The sequence below is a fragment of the Notolepis coatsorum genome (assembly GCF_963971535.1).
Source record: "Notolepis coatsorum genome assembly, chromosome: 14".
In the NCBI taxonomy this organism is placed as follows: domain Eukaryota; kingdom Metazoa; phylum Chordata; class Actinopteri; order Aulopiformes; family Paralepididae; genus Notolepis; species Notolepis coatsorum.
In genome coordinates this window covers 90,394,751-90,412,880 of record NC_140178.1, presented here as the reverse complement: position 1 = coordinate 90,412,880, position 18,130 = coordinate 90,394,751, and the positions used below count along the sequence as shown (strand labels likewise).

The 18,130-nt window shown below is 48.8% G+C and overlaps 1 protein-coding gene across 2 annotated transcripts in view; it reads left to right on the top strand.

The window, feature by feature from the left end:
• Window positions 1-18,130, top strand: part of LOC311239943 (tetratricopeptide repeat protein 39A) — a 111,973-nt gene that overhangs the window by 87,782 nt on the left and 6,061 nt on the right. For both annotated transcript variants that reach the window (XM_084328386.1, XM_084328385.1), the window contains one exon: window positions 10,079-10,195. In XM_084328386.1, the coding sequence (XP_084184512.1) occupies window positions 10,079-10,195 (117 nt within the window). The remainder of the gene's footprint in view (window positions 1-10,078; window positions 10,196-18,130) is intronic.

Here is an 18,130-nt window from a genome sequence, read left to right as displayed (position 1 = left end):
GCTCTGTGTACTGTGCTCTGTTCTCGTGTGTGAAGTCCGGGAACGTCGGTGTGCCATGGTACGATGCCATGGATGACTGGCACATCGGTGAGCGTTGGGAGAGAGGCCTCCTAGGCGAGTCTCCTCTTGCGTGTCGTCTTGGGCTGGTACTTGGTGGGTACCGAAGGTCGGGTACCCAGGTGCTGTTCCTCGGGGCTGACGGTGCGCCAAACTCACCCGCAGGCGCAAGAGTAGATTGTGTCACGTCAATATGTTGAAGGCGTACAATGATAGGGCTCAGATTGACCAGTCAGGGGTCAAGCCTGTGGCTGTTCTAACAGTTTCTGCATCTCCTATTGTAGCCGACTGTTCTGTGTCGAAGGAGATTTCTCAGGGCCGGTTGCCAAACACCCAGATACTAGGTGACTTGGACTCACACCTGTCGTACTTACCACTTCCTGAGCGTACGGATGTGGTGCGCCTACTTAGACAGCATATACGTTTGTTTTCTGATGTCCCTAGTCGTACTTGTAACTGAGGGGTACAATTCCCTGACTGTATTAATCAAGTATGGTATCATTAAACCACTACCGTCTTATGTACATTATACTGGCCATACCGTACACAAGTATATGATGATGAACACTTCCCCACAATGAAATCGGTTCCACACAAAGTTGTCATTAAGTATTTATTACAGCAAAAGGTACATAATATACTTCTCTAATTACTTTGGATGCTCTTGTAAGGCAAAGGAATGTGCGTAGGCAAATCAATAATGAATGTCCATTCTCTGGTTACGCATGAAATAATAATACAACTTGAATATTAAGAATTATATCTAGGGGATACTGGTAGGGGGGTTCCACCGGTTGTAAGCCAGCAGGGGGAGGCAATGCTCTAATGCAAAGTCTGGGTCAGCGGGGATTCAATAGGCTCCTGGAGGCGGTATATTACTCCCTGCTCGGCAGACGAAAGACAGCTGTAATCCCAGTGTGCGTGCCGCACAGATGGAAGCCGGTCAGCCTCTCCAATAGAGACGGGCTCGAATGATGGTCCTCACGGGCAGGTCCCACAGCAGTGGGTGTAGACGATTCTCCTCCGCTCCAACAGCCTGGTCAAAGCAATAAGAATAATAATCCAGCCGGAAAGGGGCTCTGCAATCACCGGTGTAGATCCTCCGGTGCGCGGTACTCCACACCAACCAAGTTGAACTTGAGTTACTCAACCAAGCTCTGATACTACACTATCCTATTCGCACGCGGCTATAAGTGCTCTATTTAGACACACAATTGCTCACTTCACTTGGTCTTTGACTCGTGATGAAGGCTTACTAGTAAGGAGCGAACGATACGTTGAACAAACGTATTAGGATAAAACAAGACTCTATTTTGGGGCAATACGGGCCCACTTCACCGCACGTTGCATAGTGGGTGAGGCTTCACTTGGGTAACTCGAACTCGAACTGAACTGCGGACTGAACTACTTCTGTATTCACTTGCGCCATATTTATATGTACGGGGAATAAACTAGTGCCAACCTCCTCTCTGTCTCGTAGTCCTGGGCAAAAGCCGGGCATGTTGAGACAAGCCTTGACGGTAGCTTTGAACTCGACTCTGGGGGTAAAACACTGGCGCTGGTGGCACGCTATCCAATAGGAGAATGAAATATTATGGTCTGTAATAGGCAAACGATATACAAATACTAGGCAATATATATATATCAATAAATATATATATTCGGTTTAATCTGATCCTTTGTAACAGCCGCCCCCTAATTAGTCCCACCTAATTAGCTAAGCAGAGACAGATTAACCGCACTGTCCACTACTCAATGTCTGTTGTGAGGGTAGGCAGTTCACAAAGTCAGGGGTCATGGTCGTCATTAAGCGAGTCGGGGAGCCTTGGCGACTCTATCAGCCTCGCCACGGGTCGGTTGTATGTCCGCCCTTGGCCGAGCACTTCTGCCACTCTGACCTTTCCGTCGGCACCAGTGGTCACTTTGCTTACGCGGCCGGCCGGCCACGCAGCTCGGGGTAGTGACTGGTCTATGGTCATGACGACTGGACGGGATGAAGGGGGGCTTAGGAGGAAGCGGGCCTGAGACTGCTTTGATCTGTGCTTGGCTGTGCCTCCTCCTCCTCCGTCTGTTTCTCTTGTTTGCTCTGTACCCCGTCTGAGGAGGGGCCGGTCCCGGCCGCCCCGTCAAGGAGTCGCTTGGGGTGCTGGGTTCGAGGTCAGCTACGTCTGAAGCGCAGCTGAGGGGGGTGGAGTTCCGAACTCCCTCTGGTGCCCACGGTTCTCTCACGGGCCTCTCGCTTAGTGTCAATAGCCTCTGCTGTACGAGGGAGTGGCCGGTGTCGCTCGCCTTTGTGTGTAGGCAGCGTGTAGACGTGGGTTGACTGTCAAGTCCGTAGAGGGGGCCCTGGAGCGTCCATCCCAGTCGGGTCTGAACCGCGACTGGGCATCCTTTGGGTCCGATGTGGGCCGCCTCAATTGGGAGAATGAGGTCCGCGTGGTCGGAGCCGATGAGCAGGGTCGGTGTGGCGCCGTCGATAAGCGGTATAGGTAGTTGACGTAGGTGCACATACTTAGCCATCAGCTGTGGGATGGGGTAGGTGTACTGAGACAAGCCTATGTCGTGGCTGGTGAAGACGTTGGTTATACTATACTGCTTCTCGGGCTGGTCCACCGCTGCTATCTTGAAGGAGACCTTTTCACCTTTTATGGTCTTCTGGTCCCTTCTGATGGTGCGTATGGTCATGGTATCTTTGACACCCCGCAGGCCCAACTGGGCTGCTGCGGAAGCGAGGAGGAGAGTCTTTTCAGACCCATCGTCCAGGACGGCGTAAGTGTCCAGGACCTTGTCCTCGTAGCTCAGGAGCACTCTGACCACTTTGAGGAGCACTCGGGGGGTCCCGCTCTGCTTGGGGTCTATGTGGAGCACTCCTGTTGGTCGGTTGCCTCGTCGGGCTATTCTTATCATGTTATCCTCGCACAAGAATCGGCGGTGACCGGCTTGTGGGGGGTCAGACGCAATCCACTGCTCCATTTCGGCGATGGTCAGTTCCGGGAACACGTCGCACTGGTCCAGCCAGTGTCCTCCGCGGCAGTACGTACAGTCGATCTTCCATACCTCCTTTGCCGGGGGGTTGTCACCTGTCTGTGGTGACACAGAATCTATATGGTGCGAGTCGCACCGTGACTCCCAGTGTCTGCTGTAGCAGTCGGGACACCAGGGAGCGGTCTGGTGGCTCTTCGGTACTGGTGCCACCGCCTCGGCATGGTACATTACCGCGACGGGCCCACTCTGTTGTCCTGGCTGACGCCTGTTGATGTCATGCAGGACCTCCAAGTGGGTGCCACCGCACCTGCTGCACTTCTTCTTCAAGCGGCACTCAGCTGCTAGGTGGCTGCGCGCGCAGCGGAAGCAGCGGCGGTGGTCCTTGGTCCACTGACTCACCTCGTCCGTGGTCAGCTTCCCGAAAGTGTCGCATTGGTACAGCCGATGTTCTCCCTCACAGTACTGGCACTCAATCTTCCACTGGTCCTCTTTCGTCGAGGGGGTGTTGTGGTTCTTGTGCTGCGGTACTGATTCGGCTTGGTGCATAACGGTCACCAACCGACGGTTATCTGTTGATCCCCGAGGTCCGAGTCTTGGGCTTGGTCCACTCCATACGAACGTGTCGAGTCGTAGGCTACTGACCTCCCTGGCGAGGAACTCAGATAGGTCTAGGAGGGATGCCTCTGGACCGTTGGGGTCGCGGTGGTCTCTCTGCCGCCGAAAGCGCTCTTGTCGGGCGGGAGGGAGCTTCTCTAGTATCCTCTCTACATTAGAGTTAGCGTACAGTTCATAGATCCCCTTTTCCCTTTGGGACCCCAGCATCCCTACCAGGGACTGTACCTTGATAGCGAGGTCATCTAATGCTCTGTTGTCTCTGGCTGGGGGGAGACGGTCAATGTCTCTTATCTCCTGTATCACATAGTCCCATATGCGTCCATAACGTTGGTCGAGGGCTACTAGAGCCGCGGTGTATGGGGTAGTAGAGCTGGAATATGCCAGCGCTATATTGTGCGCTCTGGGCACCTTCAGGTGCTTGAGTAGGATAGCATACTTGTACGGTTCATCTGGTACGTCGGACAGCATAGTCTCTAAGCACATTCGTAGCTCTGTGTACTGTGCTCTGTTCTCGTGTGTGAAGTCCGGGAACGTCGGTGTGCCATGGTACGATGCCATGGATGACTGGCACATCGGTGAGCGTTGGGAGAGAGGCCTCCTAGGCGAGTCTCCTCTTGCGTGTCGTCTTGGGCTGGTACTTGGTGGGTACCGAAGGTCGGGTACCCAGGTGCTGTTCCTCGGGGCTGACGGTGCGCCAAACTCACCCGTGAGTTGAGTCGGGGGTTTGTAGCGCAGGGCCTCGGGGCTGCCGTCTGGGCTGTACTGGACCTCCTGGTCCAGAGTACGTTGCTGCTGGTCGGGGCTGTACTGGGCCTCCTGGTCCAGAGTACGTTGCTGCTGGTCGGCTTGACATTCCTCCTCTTCCTCCTCCTCTTCCTCTGCTAGGACCTGGAGTCTTCTGTTCAGTCTCTCGGCGTGGTCCGGTTCTTCCCGGTTGCTGGGTCTCGTATGGACCGGCCGGGGAGGGGGTTCGGAGACGTGGACAGGATCCTCCTGTTGGCGGGGTCCCGGGTCGCTTGGTCGGGTAGGGGAATGCGTCCTAGACCCTTGTCTTGACGATCTCCGGGAGCTCCGTGCGGAGAGAGGGGGTGTCGCCATGGTGATCAATTTGTCCATCAGCTGCGCCTGCAGCCGGTCGCGCTCTGTCTCGCGCTGGGCATGGGCGGCGTCGCGCGCTGCTTCGCGCTGGGCATTGGCGGCGTCGCGCTGCGCATTGGCTGCGGCGTGCTGCGCATCGGCGCGGCTTCTCTCAATGTTCTCTTCCGTCTGGAGGCGTCTGGTCTCCAGTCTTATGCGGTCGTCTTCACTCCTTTGTTGCGCCTGGAAGCGCTCTCGCTCGGTTGCAGAATGTTCGCGTTCACGGAGGGCTTGCGCTTGGAGTTGCGCGTGAAGGCGCTTTCGTTCGTCTGCAGCTTGTTCGCGCTCGCTCGTCTGTTGCGCTTGGAGTCGATCGCGTTCACCCTGAAGTCGATCGCGTTCGGTAGAGGCTGCCAGGGTGGCGATGAGTGCCTGTGCCAGCATCTTGTCCGCCTCGCTGGGGGAAGACGCCGGTCTAGGTGATCGGCTCCCGGCAGTACTCGTTGGAGATCCGTTCTCCTGTCGCGTACCGAGGAGATCCATCTCCTGGGTGCGCGTCTCTTCTTGTGGTGGGTCGGGTTCCGTCCCGGGAGGGCTTTCTTTATCCTGGAGCTCTCCGGGGACTACCTCGTCGACGTTGGCGGGGGGTAAAGTCATGTCAGGTCCCTCCTGGTCCCCACCGTGAGCTTGGTCAGTTACGTTAGAACCCACTAGGGTCTCTATTGGCGGGGTAGCCTGGTCGGTAGGGTTGGACATAATTTTACTATCCGCTTTAGTTACTTTATCCGTATTTAACTTCTCTTTAAAGCTAGGTATTGGACTGACAGTGTATGCCTCTAGATAGGGAGGTGGCTGCCGTCTGCGCTGCGGGCGATCTAGCTTAGGAGAACCGTTTTGTGGAGTGTTCATCATAGGCCATGTCAATATTAATATTATATTAATATTACGCTAATTATTCTCCGGCTCGAAGGACCAATTGTAACTGAGGGGTACAATTCCCTGACTGTATTAATCAAGTATGGTATCATTAAACCACTACCGTCTTATGTACATTATACTGGCCATACCGTACACAAGTATATGATGATGAACACTTCCCCACAATGAAATCGGTTCCACACAAAGTTGTCATTAAGTATTTATTACAGCAAAAGGTACATAATATACTTCTCTAATTACTTTGGATGCTCTTGTAAGGCAAAGGAATGTGCGTAGGCAAATCAATAATGAATGTCCATTCTCTGGTTACGCATGAAATAATAATACAACTTGAATATTAAGAATTATATCTAGGGGATACTGGTAGGGGGGTTCCACCGGTTGTAAGCCAGCAGGGGGAGGCAATGCTCTAATGCAAAGTCTGGGTCAGCGGGGATTCAATAGGCTCCTGGAGGCGGTATATTACTCCCTGCTCGGCAGACGAAAGACAGCTGTAATCCCAGTGTGCGTGCCGCACAGATGGAAGCCGGTCAGCCTCTCCAATAGAGACGGGCTCGAATGATGGTCCTCACGGGCAGGTCCCACAGCAGTGGGTGTAGACGATTCTCCTCCGCTCCAACAGCCTGGTCAAAGCAATAAGAATAATAATCCAGCCGGAAAGGGGCTCTGCAATCACCGGTGTAGATCCTCCGGTGCGCGGTACTCCACACCAACCAAGTTGAACTTGACGTTACTCAACCAAGCTCTGATACTACACTATCCTATTCGCACGCGGCTATAAGTGCTCTATTTAGACACACAATTGCTCACTTCACTTGGTCTTTGACTCGTGATGAAGGCTTACTAGTAAGGAGCGAACGATACGTTGAACAAACGTATTAGGATAAAACAAGACTCTATTTTGGGGCAATACGGGCCCACTTCACCGCACGTTGCATAGTGGGTGAGGCTTCACTTGGGTAACTCGAACTCGAACTGAACTGCGGACTGAACTACTTCTGTATTCACTTGCGCCATATTTATATGTACGGGGAATAAACTAGTGCCAACCTCCTCTCTGTCTCGTAGTCCTGGGCAAAAGCCGGGCATGTTGAGACAAGCCTTGACGGTAGCTTTGAACTTGACTCTGGGGGTAAAACACTGGCGCTGGTGGCACGCTATCCAATAGGAGAATGAAATATTATGGTCTGTAATAGGCTAAAGGGATATTCCGTGTATATGTACAAGGAATATACAAGGGATATCAAACGATATACAAATACTAGGCAATATATATCAATCAATAAATATATATATTCGGTTTAATCTGATCCTTTGTAACAGTACTAATGTACTCGAGCATGACATTGATGTTGGTAGTGCAGGGCCAATTAAGCAACATGTCTATAGGGTGAATCCGGAAAAACGGAGGATCTTGAGTAAGGAAGTAGACTATATGGTGAGACATGGCATTGCGGAGCCCAGTTCTAGTGCATGGAGCTCCCCCTGCCTGCTTGTTGATAAGCCAGACTGCACTCATCGGTTCTGTACTGACTTCCGTAAAGTTAATGCAGTAACCAAGCCGGACTCGTACCCTCTTCCTCGGATGGACGACTGTATCGATCGGGTGGGTTCAGCAGCCTTTGTAAGTAAATTGGATTTGCTAAAGGGATACTGGCAGGTTCCGCTTACTCCGCGAGCACGTGAGATATCCGCTTTTGTCACACCAGAGAGTTTCTGCCAGTATACAGTGATGGCCTTTGGCATGCGAAATGCCCCAGCGACGTTTCAGCGGCTAGTGAACAAGGTCCTGGCCGGGGTAGCGTTCTGTGAGGCATATCTAGATGACCTGGTTATCCACAGTTCCTCTTGGTCACAGCATGTGGAGCATCTGGCCGAAGTGTTCAAGCGGTTGGGTGATGCTAACTTGACAGTTAACCTTGCGAAATGTGAATTTGGACAGGCCACGGTTACCTACCTGGGTAAGGTGGTTGGACGTGGGCATGTGTGCCCCATTACAGCTAAGGTGGAGGCTATAGTGGGCTTCCCTGCTCCCATCACCAGGCGGGAGTTAAAGCGCTTCCTAGGTATGGCAGGGTACTATAGGAGTTTCTGTAGGAACTTTGCTTCTGTTGTTGCCCCTTTGACCAATCTGCTCAGTCCTAAGGTACCTTTCGTGTGGACTGAGACTTGTCAACAGTCTTTTGAGAGCATCAAGGGTATTCTGATTAGCGCTCCCGTTCTGTCAGCTCCCGATTTTCAACTGCCATTCAAGTTGGCAGTGGATGCTAGTGACCTCGGTGCTGGAGCCGTCCTCTTGCAAGAGGATGCATTAGAGGTGGAGCACCCATTGTGCTACTTTTCTAAAAAGTTTGACAGGCATCAACTGCACTACTCTACTATAGAGAAGGAGGCGCTCGCTTTGGTTCTTGCCTTGAACCATTTTGATGTTTACGTGGGATCCTCCAGTTTACCCCTTGTTGTGTATACAGACCATAACCCTTTGGTTTTTCTTCGCAGCATGGTAAATTCGAACCATCGTTTGATGCGATGGAGTTTGTTCCTCCAGGCGTATAACTTGGATATTCGCCACATTCGTGGGAGGGACAACGTGCTAGCAGACGCCCTCTCACGATCATAGTACCGGTGTTTGTGGTACTCGTTATCGCTGTTGTGGTAGAGGCCCTGACAACTAAGGGGTCACAGTTGTTTTTTTGTTTTGTTTATGGGTTGTTGTGTAGTGGTTGCCTCTTGGGCAACCAGTTTGGTGGGGGAGGTGTTATGTACTAGAGGCCTGGTCACTCCTGTGTCACCGGGCATGCAGGTGAGGCCTGCCAATTAGCCAATTAGTGCTGATTGGTTACCTGCTGGGGAGCTTTAAAGGCAGACCTAGTAACACACATGCACTGTCTGTGCCTAGAGAAAGAGCTGTCAGGTTCTTACAGTCCTTGTCCGTTGGGTTACCAGTACATTAGTTTATAGTTATATTAGTAGTTCCTTGCTATAGTAGCATTTTGAGTTAGAGCACAGGGTTTTGGTGTCGGTTTTGCACATAGGTTGCGTCCCTTGAGCCAGGGTCGTAACAATGATGGTCATGATGATATTCATGATGATAGCCATGATGATAGCCATGATGATAGTCATGATGATAGCTATGATGATGGTCATGATGATGGTCATGATGATAGTCATGATGATAGCTATGATGATGGTCATGATGATAGCTATGATGATGGTCATGATGATAGCCATGATGATAGTCATGATGATAGCTATGATGATGGTCATGATGATAGCTATGATGATAGCTATGATGATGGTCATGATGATGGTCATGATGATAGTCATGATGATAGCTATGATGATGGTCATGATGATAGCTATGATGATGGTCATGATGATGGTCATGATGATATTCATGATGATAGCCATGATGATAGTCATGATGATAGCTATGATGATGGTCATGATGATGGTCATGATGATAGCTATGATGATAGTCATGATGATAGCTATGATGATAGCTATGATGATAGTCATGATGATAGCTATGATGATGGTCATGATGATAGCTATGATGATAGCTATGATGATAGTCATGATGATAGCTATGATGATGGTCATGATGATAGCTATGATGATAGTCATGATGATAGCTATGATGATAGTCATGATGATAGCTATGATGATAGTCATGATGATAGCTATGATGATAGTCATGATGATAGCTATGATGATAGTCATGATGATAGTCATGATGATAGCTATGATGATAGTCATGATGATGGTCATGATGATAGCTATGATGATAGTCATGATGATAGCTATGATGATAGTCATGATGATAGCTATGATGATAGTCATGATGATAGCTATGATGATAGTCATGATGATAGCTATGATGATAGTCATGATGATAGCTATGATGATAGTCATGATGATAGTCATGATGATAGCTATGATGATAGTCATGATGATAGCTATGATGATAACATGATGATGGTCATGATGGTGGTCATGGTCATGATGCTAGCTAGCTATGATGATGGTCATGATGATAGCTATGATGATAGCTATGATGATAGCTATGATGATACCATGATGATAACATGATGATGGTCATGATGATGATGGTCATGATGATAGCCATGCTGATACCATGATGATGGCGTTAAGTATAAAATAAATAAATCCTTTTTATTTTATTTCTTTAAGTACAGTAAAATGTTGGTACTGTTACACTTGGATAACTTACCATGTGATTTTCTACACCTAAGCAGATATTGTGATGTACTGTATATCCTTATTGGGAAAAGTCCTCCTGAATTTATACAGTATCTATAATGGTCCATATTGCTCAGGCCTAACCCAGTGCCTTCACAATAAAAACAGCTGACAGGACCTTCCCTCCTCTGGTGTCTTGCAGGGAGAAGAAGATCAAGTATGACCACTACCTGGTTCCTAATGCTCTGCTGGAGCTCAGTCTGCTCTACATTGACCAGGGCAGGAGGGAGGAGGCCATCAAGATCCTGCACAAGGCCAAGTGAGTTCCCCCCACAGCAGCAGTGCTGGGCGATACTTCCAACATCATCGTTTATCATATGGATCATATCAGGATGAAATTATGATATTGAGATATCTTCAATATTTGAGGTTATTTGAAATCAAATCAAATCAAATGTATTTGTAAGGCCCGACAACACACGTTAATGTCCCTATGAGCCGGACACGTCTTCTTTAAACAAGTCAAGAATAATCATCACAATAAATCAAGAACAAAACAAAAACACCATGAAATCCAAAATAAAATGTAAAATAAATAAACAAAGGCAACACTCCCAGACGCGAAGGCAAGGAAAAACTCACAAAAAACCTAGCAATAGGATTTTAAAATGACATTGGTTCGATATTATCATGTAGTTCAATTCAATGAACAGCAATGGGATTATTCATCTTGGGCCCGAATTAAGCAGGTAAATAATAAGCACCAGATCAGACAATATGGACAACAATTCAAATTAATTTAAGTTTAAATTATTTTGCAGATAATCTCACACACATCCAACAACTCTAAACAGTTTTGCACAGATTCATTTAGTTATTGAGAGTAAATTAGTTTGGATATGGCCGCTAGTGATGTCATCGGGGACATTCATTATTGTGTTGTGTTGATTACAGCACAATGAAATGTAGCAGTCCCTATAAGACAAGGTATTGCTATTTTTTCCAACTATGTCATTTAATTGGAAAGATATTCAGATTGAATTGTATTGCCTATAATGGAGCTATCAGATGACATTTTATTGCTTATATTTATGTCTTCTTCTATTACCCTGCCCATACCTGTATCTCTCCTCCCCCATGCTGCTATGACACCTGCATTTCCCCAAGGGGATCAATAAAGGAATATATGATCTTATCTTATCTTATCTTATAATTTAGCTGTAATTAACACAACACAAGGATTCAGTGTCCCCGATGACATAATTGGTGACCATATTCAAACTCATATTACTCTTATAATAACTGTCAAACTAAACGAATGTGTGCAAAACTGTTTAGAGGTTTTGGATGTGTGTGAGAGAGCTTTCTGGTGAAGTGCCCCTTTAAGACTGCTTACTCACCCAGTTCAGTCAGTCAATGTGCTCACAGGGTGGCATTTCAACATGTTCCACTTCCACAATATTATGTCCTAATGAATAGACTGGTCTGGAGAGACATTACCCAAGATAACGGCAAAATGGAGACCGACTGGGATGTTCGCCTTCAATCTGTTGCTGAGGACAAACATGATTGCAGATGGGAAGTGGGATTATATTAAAATCAACGTTCCTAATTTATTGGATTGGGTTTTTATTTAGAGGGCAGGATGTGGTCAGCGACAAACTATCGCCACTTTTCAGGCATGGAGAGGAATGGCATTTAGTGTGTAAATAGGAGAAAATGCAAATTCAAATTTTTAATTTTTTTAATGTTAACTGTTGGCATGCATGTACGTATAAATACAGTAGATGTAGTAGTACATCCAAATATATGAGCTAACGATACAAAAAAAAAGTAGGTTTTCTTTTCATGTGCAAAGCCACAGGTAAGCCTAGTTAACCTGTTCACTGCCACATGACAAACGGTTAACCCTTTCACAACCACACTACAGAAGGTTAACCCTTTCACTATCACACTACAGATGGTTAACCGTCTATAGTGTGGTAGTGAAAGGTTAACCATCTGTAGTGTGGTAGTGACAGGGTTAAGCCTAGTTAAGACCTGGCCAAGACACTGAGTCAGTCAGTTACATTTAGTCATTTAGCTGACAGTTAGGGACGTTCACTACTGTAGGCCCGTCCTCTGGGTCCAGCAGAAACAGCACCATGGTACAGAAGAAGCAGAAGTCTTTAACCCTTTCACTGCCACACGACAGAAGGTTAGCCCTTTACTATCACACAACCGACGGCGATGCTCCATCATTAGCATCATAAATGCGGAGCTAATGATGCTAATGATGGAGCATCGCCGTCGGTTGTGTGATAGTAAAGGGCTAACCTTCTGTATCGTCACAGCGAAAGGGTTAACCGGATGTCGTGTGGCAGTGAAAGGGTTAATCACCATGCACACGCACATGCGATGGGCGGCACACACAGGAACACACACAGGAACACACACAGGAACACACACATGCCATTTTTCTTTGGGTTGCCAATGAAATGGAGTCTCTGCGTCTCTTGACCCGGGGACCATTCCAAGTGCTCCTGTCCATCTTCGTCAGGGACGCGACAGCGTTAGAGATCTGTTGTTGTGGATGTTTTTCCATTGGGTTTATCTTATCGGGAGGGGAAACCCTTGCTAGCACAGGGAGAACATGCAAACTCCACACAGAAAGGCCTGGGAGATACCCCACCTGGGTAACTGGCAACGCGTAAAAACCTGGTCCCCAAGCGGGAATCGAACCCTGGACCGATTTTGCTGTGAGGCGACAGTGTTAACCACTACAACACCGCGCGGCCTACAGTGCAGTAGGCAGTACTGTGACAAATGTAGAGACTTGACCAATGACCTTAACACAAGATAACAAGGCAACGGTAAATATGTACACTGCAGCCAGGAGGGCCCTGGCAGACCTCTATTTGAACCAGGGGGAGGGGCTTGGTTATATGCCACGAATGTTGTCGACTTTGAATGTCGACAAATAATGTCTACTCATGCTCGTGTAGAGCATATAGAATCTAGTTTATATGGTATATATAATTTATATAGTATATATAGTCTATATAGTATATATAATATAGTATAAGATAAGATATTCCTTTATTGATCCCCTTGGGGAAATTCAGGCATCATAGCAGCATGGGGGATGGGGGGGGGGGGTACAGGTAGTAAAAACAACACAGCAGTGTAAACAAATAAGTCAATATAATTACTATCCAACTAACTGAAATATACACTATTCACAGTGTCACATAAGGTGCAGTATGCATAAGGTAGTGTTATAATTTACTATGTAACTAACGTAAGGTTATGTATATAACTGTGAGTTATGGTGCGCTCAGCACCAGTTGCATAATATCTCGCTTCAGCGTATATACACTGAATAAAAAATTCCACCATGTACCTTTACATGCCAGCATTCATCTGACCACACCCCCATCCGCTTACCTTCATAAGCAGGGGTGGGGCCACACACTCATCTCCTTCCCAACAAATTTCACCACAATGAAAAATCAAGGGCTGCAGCGGAGTCCTGGTGCTGAGCGCACCATAACTCAAAGAACTTGGTTATATACATAACCTTACGTTCTGTTTCGTTATGGCTTGCTCAGCACCAGTTGCATAACGGAGCTGAGCGGGAGCCATAGCCCGACAAATACACCCCGCTGAGGCCCCCCACAACCATCAGACCAGGGAGGACCGAGCCCCCCGACCCTCCCTAATGGAGGATACCCCCCCTATTGGAGGCTTACGGGAGGGAGACGGATCCGACCAGGCGAAGAGGAACTCAAGCAACTCAACGCACAGGGTGAGCAGACCGTGGCTTGACCCCACGACTACACACACGCACAACCCGCATGCCACCAGGGAACGAACGGAAGGAACAACCTCGTTACTGCCCCCAAAATCACGGGGTCAAGAGCAACCCTAACCCCGTGGCAAGGCCGTAGCAGCGGAGCGCGAAGGAAGACCCAGTCCCACTGAAGGGACTGGATCCCCTGAAAAAAGGGGGCCTGGAGAGGTCAATGACGCCAGGCATCAAGACCCCACCAGGCGGTCACTTAGTGACACCGCCCCCCACATCGCCAGCGTATTCGGATAGGGCCCCTCCATGAGCGGGCCCTTTCCCCCCAATAGCACACCGCCTGGCACACTGACTCTGAAACACAGGCAGTCAGCATGGCCGTAAGCACTCAAAAGGTTAACCAACGGAAGCAGGCAGCGCACCGGGGAAACCAGGCAGCAGGCTGTAACCTGAGCCTGGAGCACTGCGAACGAGACAGGCGCCAAAGGAGTCAGCTGAAAACAGCCCCCCCCGGCGGAAGGGGCGGAAGCTGGCGTTGTTGATCACCATGACAAAGCCTCCATTAAAAAAAAACCACCAGAGGGGTAGAGGCAGCGAAGGCTGACATGATTGGCAGACGTCATGAACGTGCAGGGGCACACTCAACCGGGTAACCCGGGAGTTGACTCTGCTCCAACATACCAGGGAATCAACCACCCTCTCGGTATAGACGGTGGTTGTTCCTATAACCCCTCAAGAAAAAAACTCCGGCTATACCGCAGTACAAGCGTTTCAGTTTTCAAAAAAGGGTTATCCCAGGCCTACGGTATCAACGAAACTTTACTTCGGACCGGGCCCGGCAGCACGGGAAGCACAGGGTTACCAGAGGAGGTCCAAAACCACCCCAACAGCCCCCTCTTCGCCACGCGTGAGAGAGGAGCGAAAAGAATGGAGAACCAGCCCTAAGCACACCGCACTTGGTATTCCCAGGCGGTCTCCCAACCAAGTACTAACCAGGACCGAACCTGCTTAGCTTCCGAGATCGGACGAGATCGGGCGTGTACAGGTTGGTATGGCCGTAAGCCATTACGATAGTGCAGAGTACAACATGTACCCAACAAAGGGTCTCCATAACGCCTAACCCTGTGACACCCGGACCGACCCGGCATTTTTCCCCCCGAAAAAAGCACAAGTCCCTCAGGGTACCAGAACAGCAGATCTGCATCCCCGGCGGACAACGGGTTAACTGACCTGGACCAGCGTGACCAGACCAGTCCCGTGTCCTAACCACGCCGACATGCCCACTCCAGGAGAGGGGGTAGGTATGCGTGTCGATCTAAAACATGAAAAGAGGGCGCCACCCAGACGGTCCCATTTGGACCGTGCTCAGCGGCCCACCCCAAGGGCGTGAGACCCCTCTACCTATGTTCAGATCTATTCCGTTAACATCCCCCAGATATGAACGAGAATTCATCGAGACAACCTAGTAAACTGGCGCTCGGAAGAGACAAAACTCCATCCCAGTTGCCCTATAAAAACGCTGTTTTAACAAGCAACCAAGGCGCACTTAGCCCCTGCGTGATTCTCTAACAGAAACACACGAGCCAGCACTATGTATGCGTCGAGACCCAAGGCATCCCACCATCCTCGCCATAGGGAGGAGACGGAAATCCCCAGAGAGACTTCCCACGCGAGCTGTATAGATTGAAAAGAATATATTGCAACATTGAGCTATGTAATATTTGGGTTAGGGCTCTCCGAGGAGGAGGCACTGAACCAATACACACTCAATAATCGAATTGAATCGAATACACACACAATAGAGCAGAACTCCTTTTTGAAGTTCTACTCACCTTGACAATCTGAGGAGGAGGCTCTGAACTATGAGGAGGCTCCCTCACAGGGAAGGAGAGTCCTAACTCACAGAAGGCCCGAGGACGAGCTTCGTGAGGAGGAGCTCTGACAACTCCCTGAAACAGATCCATAACATGGACCTGAACAACTCACGGAAGTCTTACCAACAGAGACGCGCACAGTGACGTACTCTATGGCGGGGGAATTTCTGCGGTGCACACGCCCAATCTTCCAGGGTGTGGGACCAGGAAACTCCCCCCCCCCCTCTTACCCTGTAATGTGCCGAACAGCAACGTGACAGGAACCTTGAAGGACAGGAGGTTTTAACCCCTGACCAATCAAAAAGGGGAGGAAAGGATTACCAGTTCACCCCTTTACGACCCCACACCCATGATACGATGTAATGACAAAAAAGAGCATGACACAGTCATAGTCAGCTTCATGAAGTGTCTAACAGCTTAACACAGCTCATGTGCTAACCTTCTATCTGACTTTTACTAAGGAAAAAACACAGAATAGAGAGGGCCCCTTTAAGAGCCCCGGTACCAGACTTACACATGTGCTTCTGTGGCCAACCTAACCCAGTTGTAGATCACAAGACACACACAACCCTTTATCACAAAAAAAGGCAAGTACACTCTTGCTACAGAGGAACGCCGTTTTTCATAACGAGAGAATACAGAATCCTCGATTATGTATCGGCCACAGGCCTTGCTAAGCGACCAAACAATCTTTTCTTTCGGAAAATATAGTTTCTCAAGCGGTTAGCACAACCCCAGCAATTAAGCTAAGGGTTACATCGTATCCCCACAAACACAGTGACACAATATATTGTAAACAACATGTCTGAGAGGAGGGTGGGGAAGCCCCAGGGAAACCGGGGGGATCACCCCTCCTACCTTACCCTTGATACGGCCAAGTTGAACAGGTAACCCTGTTAATATGTGAACACACTGTTCATTGTCATTACAGGCTGAGAAAAGAATTCATTCTTCACTCATATGTCACTAAGCATAGCTTTATAGGTTAATTAACCCCCTTAGTTGTGAGTTCACGGTACATGAACACACATGTTCTCAACACAACTAACCAGATCATTTTTACACATGTAAAACAACAACCCGATTTCTATGGAGAGAGAAGCTATACCAGTGACAAGACAATTCACACACAACACGCGTCGTATCCTCAATGTATTGCAGCAACACCCGTTTTGGAAAACACCGTTATTACAAAACATTTAGAAGGGAAGGAAAGAAGAAGTGTTTAAGGTCCGGTCGGGACCTTCCTACCCTGAGCGCAGGCCAAGCGAACTGCAATCTGGCTAACGGGGCACCGAAGTTTGAACACAGCATCCCTGTGTTGACGACGAGGGCAGCGTCGCTGCGCCACCCAGCCGCTACGGTTCTCCATGTTGACGCAGTCCTCGCTGGCAGGGCTCCCGGTAGGTTCGACTAACATCCTCTGTCAAAGATGATGTCGTAGTCAGAGTGTTTAAGGCATGTTATAGTCACAGAAAACGTTCAACAGTGTAGCATTAAGCTAACAGCCGTTCGGCTGATAGCAACAAGCTAACGTTTACTAGCCTGGTAAACACAGCGAGCTAACGCCGCAGCTAACACAGTAGTCCACAAACTAGCATGCAAGCTAAGCAGCTATCACCTGAACTGTACACAATGACATAACAAGCCACACTTCAGACAGGCCGCTGTCCTAGTCCCTCCCCTAACAGGGAAAAGAAAAAGAATGTCAGAACACAGTTGTCAACGGTGATCCAGACATACAGCGGGGCCCTTTGAGCATGGAACTCCCGATAAAGAAGATCCTATGCCCACATTTCCTCGTTAGGGTATACTTTCATTTGTATATGAAAGATGGGGCCTGCACAGGACAGAGAAGCATCTGCTCGAGAATCCTGGGATCACCAGGACCTAGTCGCGGCCCACTAGATTAACCATCATGGGCATCAGACCAAGATCCTCCGACTGCCGTTTAAGCCGAGCAGAGGACCCTAGCCTGGAGTCGGCGTTTCGTAAATTGTCAGCTAACCCCCACAGCATCAACAACAACCAGAGCTCACAAGCAAAACAGTACGTACCCAACCTGGAAACAACCGCTTCTCACAACAGTTGGTGCGTCCTACAGTCCAGCTTTGTTGCCGGAGGGTGTTAGGGTTTGAAACCGACCTCAACAGCACGGCACAGCCAGGTAGTTCAGAGTTAGCCAAACACTAGGGCGTATTTATTACAGAATCAAAAAGAGCCAAATAACAATTCTGAATCAACAAAAAAGGAGAATGCCTTCGGCAGAGTTGTCTGCGGCTCTGCAGATCCTCCCGGTGTTAGAGGTGGGGAATTGGCGTAGGCGCCGCTGCGGCTCTGCAGATACTCCCAGATCCAACTCGGAGTGGAAACGGAGAGAGAGAGAGAGAGATCAACAACAGTCCAACAGTACACAGAGGCAGTGCAGTTCAGTCCTCCCTTAGCTGAGTCCAGTATGAAATACAAGTGACTTGATCTTCGGTGTAAACTACACACAATTTGGCTGAGTCCAGTACAAAACAAAACGGTACTTCTTCAGTGTTATCCAAACACACAATTTAGCTGATTCCAGTACAAAACAAAAACGGTATTTCTT